This window comes from Octopus bimaculoides, chromosome 4 (genome assembly GCF_001194135.2).
Source record: "Octopus bimaculoides isolate UCB-OBI-ISO-001 chromosome 4, ASM119413v2, whole genome shotgun sequence".
Classification (NCBI taxonomy): Eukaryota; Metazoa; Mollusca; class Cephalopoda; order Octopoda; family Octopodidae; genus Octopus; species Octopus bimaculoides.
Genome location: NC_068984.1, coordinates 97,765,396 through 97,773,006, shown reverse-complemented (window position 1 = coordinate 97,773,006; position 7,611 = coordinate 97,765,396). Strand labels below are relative to the sequence as shown.

The 7,611-nt window shown below is 37.5% G+C and overlaps 1 protein-coding gene across 1 annotated transcript in view; it reads left to right on the top strand.

Moving 5' to 3' along the window:
• LOC128247611 (A disintegrin and metalloproteinase with thrombospondin motifs 12-like) overlaps window positions 1–7,611 on the top strand; it is a 75,744-nt gene that overhangs the window by 47,043 nt on the left and 21,090 nt on the right. The window contains exons 11-13 of the mRNA XM_052967303.1: window positions 384–470; window positions 1,149–1,306; window positions 4,607–4,663. Of these exons, the coding sequence (XP_052823263.1) occupies window positions 384–470; window positions 1,149–1,306; window positions 4,607–4,663 (302 nt within the window). The remainder of the gene's footprint in view (window positions 1–383; window positions 471–1,148; window positions 1,307–4,606; window positions 4,664–7,611) is intronic.

Below are 7,611 nucleotides of genomic sequence, written 5' to 3'. Positions count from 1 at the left end.
ATATATATATATATATATATATATATATATAGATAGATAGATAGATAGATAGATAGATAGATAGATAGATAGATTGACAGACAGACAGGCAGACAGGCAGGTAGGTAGATAGAAAGAAAGAATAAACTGAATCTTTACTTTGCTATTAATTTCTATTAATTTCACATTGTCACTAACCATTCAATGTCTAGATTTGGAAACAAATTTATGACTTTCAGGATTGTCTGTTGTAAAAGTGGCTGCATTATACTTAAATGATTGAAAAGAGTACATGCAATGTTTATCAGAAAAATTCAACTTGTTAATCCAGAAATATGACATTGAATATTGTATAGTATAATAGTTTGTGTTTACAACTCTTGATATCTCATTTGTTACACAAGATCCTTACCTGATAGTGAAGATTCCTAAAAATGCAATTCGTATCAAATTTAAATTTGTCAATCCAAAGAGACAGACTTACCAGATTTGTAAGTATTGTTTATAATTTATTCTTGATTGAAAGGAGTGAGCCAGTTTTATTGAATGGAGGATACAGGTGCTAACTCTATCATGTTAGGTAAATTGGAGATGGTGGGATGGTCTTATGGAAGGGGCTGCATATAGTATTCTTGTTATGTTAAGTACTACAAAGAATAGCTCCATCATGTAAGAGACTACAGATAGTAGCTTTATAATATCAAGAGCTACATGTGTCTGCCATGTCAGTCTAGGTATCATAGATGGTAGCCCTCTGTATTTGGTACTATAGTAATCATGAATGTAAATTCTAAAAAAAGTCACTATCTTACACAAACACACACACATGCAGCAGGATTCAGTACAGTTGCTGTCTACTCAATTTTATTCACAAGGCATTGATCAACTGAAGGCTATAGTAGAAATTATTTGCCCAAAGCTAAATAAAATATGCATAATTTCACTCATTTACATTATCATTCTTACAAACATTTGCCAAAGTACTAATCAAAAGAATCGATAATTGTAAAAGGGAAATCTATAAATATACTACATAATATTTCTATAAATCTCCAATAATATTCAACTATAAAATCTGTGAAATCCTAAATGAAGACATTGGTTAGGTACTTTCATTTCTGAATCTTAACCTTTCACCCATTCTATTCTAAGAATTTTACTTCCTGCAGCACTATTCTCCAAAGATGATCAACCAGTTTTGAATGTGAGTATATCACCCACTGAAAAAAGTTCCACACCTATAAAATTTGCCAACACCTATTGGAACTATGATGCTTCTTCATTTCTAATGACATCAGGTCCACTTAGTGAAGCTGTAATTGTCAAGGTCAGTATTTTAATTCTGTATGTCACATTCATATCTCTTCAAAGATGCCACATTATTTCTACTCTCTTCAGGTATTTGTTTCTTGCACTCTTCCTACAAATAGATCCCTCATGTCTGGCATTCTCACCTTGTCCAAAATTATTATCATTCTTACATAGCAGTTAAGGTTGTTTTTGTCACCAAATTTAATTCTAAAAGCTGTATATGTACTTGACAGTGAGGACCAATTGTATGTTACCATAGCTGGAGTTCTATAAGCACCATACTTTTTTAAGAAAGTATAATTCAACATTTAAAAAGAAATGAAAGTGATGTATTGAGGAGTTATCACCATGTTGGGTGTCTTTCATTGTTTGATGTAAGGCTACTTCACTGAAGATAGTAACCCATGTTTTGGTTATATGCTCAATAGCAGTTACTAATGGTTTAAGCTAATTGTAAAACTTTGACAGTTTAGCCATGTGGCATTCATTAAAGGTTTTCTGGTAGCCCAGCCATGATACAGTCAAGTCTCTGCCAAGAAGCTGTAGTTTCTTGATTTATTTTGAAAAGTTATTTGTTCTACACAGTCCCATACTTCCTTTATTTCCTTATTGTGCCATGTGTTATTTATGGTGTATGGACCTACCAGTGGATATCTTAAATTTTCATAGGCTACACAAACAGATTGATTATAATTTTGAGTGAGAAGATGAGGGGAGCTATTAGTCATTTAGGGATGAACACGTCTTCCATGCTCTTTCCATACTGTGTAACCAAATCTCAGCAATAAAAAGCAATGTTGCTACACAGACCAATACCCCATGGGCTTAGCAATTTGGCATTTTCTTTTGGATTGATTCTAGTACTGTACCATTTATTGTATATTATTCTTGTTCTATATGTCTGCAGTAGCCCTGTTGTTTATCTATGCTACTTGCTTGTTAAACTGATCATTTCTTTCTAGAAGTATATCTCACAAAACAAATACACACTTCCTATATATCACCCTCCTCGTCCTCATCATCAGCATTTAATGTCCATTTTCGTTAGACTGGCATAGGTTGAATGGGTTGCTGTTGTTGGAGTCAGCAAATATTTGGGGGTACTGCTCACTTAGGTGGGTTGGAAAATCACATTTTCCTTGTGTTTTACATTTTGGTTTAATTTTTATGATTGGATGCCTTTACTAACACCAATTACTTCACAGTGTAAACTGGATATTCCCTTTTCATTGCACCAGAATGAGAAAAGTAATTCTATCCTTAACACAACTAAAGGTATTACATGATCCCATGTCTCTTTTTGTTCAACAAGCCCTTTAAAGAGTGAGGGGCATGAATGATAATGATAAAAGGGATGTGATGGTGGAACAGGTATGTATACTTTTCTACTCTAGACCTGAAAGTTTGGGGGAGGGGGCCAGTTGAGTAGATCGACCCCAGTATGCAGCTGGTACTTAATTTATCGACCCTGAAAGGATGAAATGCAAAGCTGACCTTGGTGGAATTTGAACTCAGAACATAAAGACAGACGAAATACCGCTAAGCATTTCACCTGGCGTGCTAACCTTTCTACCAGCTTGCTACCCTGGTACAGGTATGTATAGTCACAGCAATGGAACCAAGAGAATAAAGCAAGCTTCCTAACCACACAGCCATGTCTACATATATATATATATATATATATCATCATCATCATCATCATTGTTTAATGTCTGCTTTCCATGCTGGTATGGTTGGATGGTTTGACTGAAAACTGGTAAGCTGGGGGGGGGTGCACCAGGTTCCAATCTGAATTGGAAAGTTTTCTATGGCTGGCTGCCCTTCCTAATGCCAACCACTCTGAGAGGGTAGTGGGTGCTTTTTACACACCACTGGTATGAGCACATTGACCCGCTCCAAAGGTCTCGGTCACTAGTCAGTGCCTCGGTGAGGTCCAATGTTCAAAGGTTGTGCTTCATCACCTCATCCCAGGTCTTCCTGGGTCTACCTCTTCTACAGGATCCCTCAACTGCTTGGGTGTGACACTTTTTCACACAACTGTCCTCATCCATTCACGACATATGACCATACCAATGCAGTCGTCTCTCTTGCACACTACATCTGATGTTTCTTAAGTCCAACTTTACTCTCAGAGTGCTTACACTCTGTCATGTATGTATACTAACATTAAACATCCAGCGGAGCATACTGGCTTCATTACTAGCAAGCTTACGCATGTCCTCAGCAGTCACAGTCCATGTTTCACTGCCATGTAGCATGGCTGTTCATACACATGTGTCATACAGACTACCTTTTACTCTGCGTGAGAGATCCTTTGTCACCAGCAGAGGTAGGAGCTCTCTGAACTTTGCCTAGGCTATTTTTATTCTAGCAGCTACACTTTCAGTGCACCCTTCCCCGCTACTGACTTGGTCACCTAGGTAATGGAAGTTGTCAACTACTAGTAATTTTTCTCCCTAGAATGTGGCAGAATTTGTTCTCTGAACATTTTCAGTGTTTATTGCTCCTGAGCATTTGCTACATAGAAAAACTATCTTCCCAGTTAGCCTTTCTCTTGATATTGCTGCACCCCTTATGTGTCCATAGCTTACATTGGGTACATCTTATAGAGTTTCTACCTACGCCTTTTCTACAGATCGAGCAGGGCCATCTACCTGAAGGGATTTGTAGTTTGTCTGCCTTCCTACTTATTAAGACTTTGGTTTTAACTAGGTGGACTCTAAGGCCCTTCGATTCTAATCCTTGCTTCCACACCTGAAACTTTTCCTCTAGTTCTGGTAGTGACTCAGCAATTAGAGCAAGGTTATCAGCATAGAGGAGCTCCCAGGGGCATCCTGTCTTGAATTCCTCTGTTATTGCCTGGAGGACTAAGATGAATAGGAGGGGGTTGAGGACTGATCCGTGGTGAACTGCTACCCCTATCCAGAATTCTTCACTGTACTCGTTGCCAACCCTCACCTTACCGACAGCATCCCTGTATATGGCTTGCACAGCTCTCACTAACCATTCATCTATTCCTAGTTTCCTCATTGACCCTAAGATAAGGGACTGTCAAAGGCTTTCTCCATGTCAACAAAAGCCAGGTACAGAGGTTTATCTTTGGCTAGGTATTTCTTCTGCAGCTGTCTTACCAGAAATATAGCATCAGTGGTGCTTTTCCCTGGCATGAACCCAAATATATATATATATATATATATATATATATATATATGAAATGAATGCATCTATGTATGTATATACATATTTAATCATTTTCATCTCATTTTAACATCTACTTTCCATACTTCGTTGGGATGCCAAAACTATACTGAAGCAGAATTTTCTACAGCTGGATGTCTTTCCTGATGCAAATCCTCACCAGTTTCCAAGCAAGGTAATTATCTTCCAGTATTGAAGAACAAACAGCTCAGACATGGTTATGTAGAGAGCTGGAAGCAAACAATGCCATTGAATGAACCTTTTGTTTACAAAGATTGCACATGTCAAGACATGTTAAGAAGCTTGATATGCTTTTGTGGTGTACATACATACATAAATATATAACTCAATGTGACAAGTCACGTATTTGGTATGGGAGACTATCTATCAAAAATACAATGAATACTATCTCTAACTTTGGTGCTACAAGTATCAGCTCTGTTAAATAACTGGTTAATCTTCAGATGAATTGACTGAGGGAGCCTTTTATTTACAATCGTAGTGATTTTCAACTGAAACTTGAATTTACCATGCAGAGAGTTACAACAAACAACATATCTGGACACATCAACAACAACACAACCGAGGAACAGAATGAAAACAACAGCTCAGCGGGTAAACAAATTCTTTCTAACTGTAATTATAGAAGAAACCATAATTACAAAACTCATTTTTCTTGGAGTCATGTATACTGATTTATATGACTGTTACAAAAGAGTGACACAAAACCCTGCTGTTGGCTATATGGATCGAGTGAAATCATATTGGAATGATCTACATCCAGAATTAAATCATTTTACTGCAAAATAATTATGCCAGCAAGCAACATTTGTGGAACATAAGAAGAAAGTTAGTGACTGTAACTTTATTAAAAAAAGATCTGAAATTAACTTTCTTCCCCCACTATAAATGAAAACGAAAATGTGAATGATGTGAGAACACTGTGTGGTTTTGCAGTTAGTAACATTCCAACAGATTCTATCAGTCCTGCCAGCCAAACTACATTACTGGCTAAAGTAACTTACCACTGTCCCCCTACTATGACTATGGTAAATAACAGGCACAACCGCAACAATTATTGTAGTAGTAGTAGTAATAGTAGTCAGGATTATATATTGGTGAAATGTGCCCTTACTGAAGCTTTCAACGAAAAGAGAAAAATAGAACTTTGGCTTTGAAGTACTCTCTCGACAAGAGAGTATTCTCTACCAAAGTAAAAAAACCACCAGGTACGTTATTAAAAGCTGTTAATGAAATTGGAGAGGAGTATTTACTGCAGTGTAATGAACCCTCACTATGGCAGATTAATGCCTGTCTATATGCCCTGTCTACTACTGCAAAGCAGTACATGAGTAATATTTAGAAAGTGAAAGTGGAGCTGGCAGAAATGTTAACACACCAGGCAAAATGCTTAGGAGTATTTCATGTCTTTATGTTTTGAGTTCAAATTTTGCCAAGGTCAACTTTGCCTTTCATCCTTTTGGGGTCGATAAATTAAGTACCAGTTGTGTACTGGGGTCGATCTAATCGACTGGCCCCCTCCCACAAAATTTTGGGCCTGGTGCCTAGAATAGAAAAGAATATTCAGGAAGTGAACAAAACCAAAACAACAAAGAAAGTACCATGGGTTTTGAAGACAGAGAAAAAGATAGCTGATTTACGGAAGGCCATCAGCCATGTGATGATGTTTATTGCATGCAAATCACTATACATTTCACCAACAAAAAGTGAAGAACAAGATAGAAGTGATGTCTGGAGACAGCAAAACGAGGACACAAGGACACTCAATGCAAACTGATCACCCTCAAGCAGGAGCTAAAAGCTGCCAGTGAGAAACTCTGACTGAAAGAAAAGCAATAAACAAGAAATCTAACCAGAACCAGGCAGCAGTATACAGGGACATGAGAGGATGTAATCAAGCAATTGTTAATCAACAAAACTGTAATGTCAGAGATGCAGGATCATAGAATGAACCTAGTTTCAATATGGCAAGACTACAAGAAAGCCATTAACTCTGTTCCTCACTTATGGATGCTAGAAGCCCTTCAACTTGCTAAAGATCTGGTGAGCATAGTCAAAGCCATAGCTGACCTGACTTCATCGTAGGCCACCATCTTGAAATTAAGCACAAGGAGTGACTGTATTATCACTGATAGAATACAATATCAGACAGGCATATTCCAAGGGGATACTCTCTCTGTGATGTTGCTTATACTTTTTGTAAACCCTTTGTCAAGTGTATGCAAGAGATGAAAAAGTGCTTTGGCCTAGTTACAACATTCTCAAAGAATACAGGGTTGGAGTTTGACCAGGTTAAATGTTGTTCTATGTTTAGGAAAAGAGGGAAAACTGTAAACCACACTAGAAACTTATCCATCGATGACTTAGCTGTTTCCCCTATATCTAATGAGGAATGTTACAGGTGTTTTGGGGTGGATGAAAACATATGTTACAATGACACCTGTGTCACTAAAGTATATAACAGTCAAATAAGGAAAATTTGGACCTTGAAACTCAATTTATTCAATTAAACAGTGGCCCACAATGTGTTTGCAGTGTCAGCACTCACACCAACATTTGGGCTGCTTGATTGGACACTTGATGAGATCTGAGCCATTGATGAGAAAACCAGGAAGATACTAAGAAGCACACATAATTTCCACATCAACAGTAATGTAGACCTCTTTTCCCTAAAACAAAAACAAGGCAGATGTCTAACATCAATCCAAAGTGCCTTTGAATGTCATGTCATATCCTTTCAGCAACATCTTTCAACCACCAAGTGTCTAAGTGCATCCCTTAACCAAGTGTGCACACAGAGAAAAGGAAGTATATATATATATACTGCAAGAGAGTTAGGGGTTGAGGATTCAACCCACTAAGGGATAGTATCTATCCAATATACTGCTGGGAGGGTACCCAATTATTGTTACACTAGTGTTATACCAAGTGGGTGCGGGTAAAGTGGGGGGGTGTTTTACCCTAAATTTATATAGCAATTAGAAAATGGAGGATTTGTCACTTTAATTAAAAATTAAGTTAATTCACCGGGATACACTGTCTACAAGTCGTTGAGTACAGCATATTATCCTCCATTTTCTAATTGCTCTCTCTCTCTCTCTC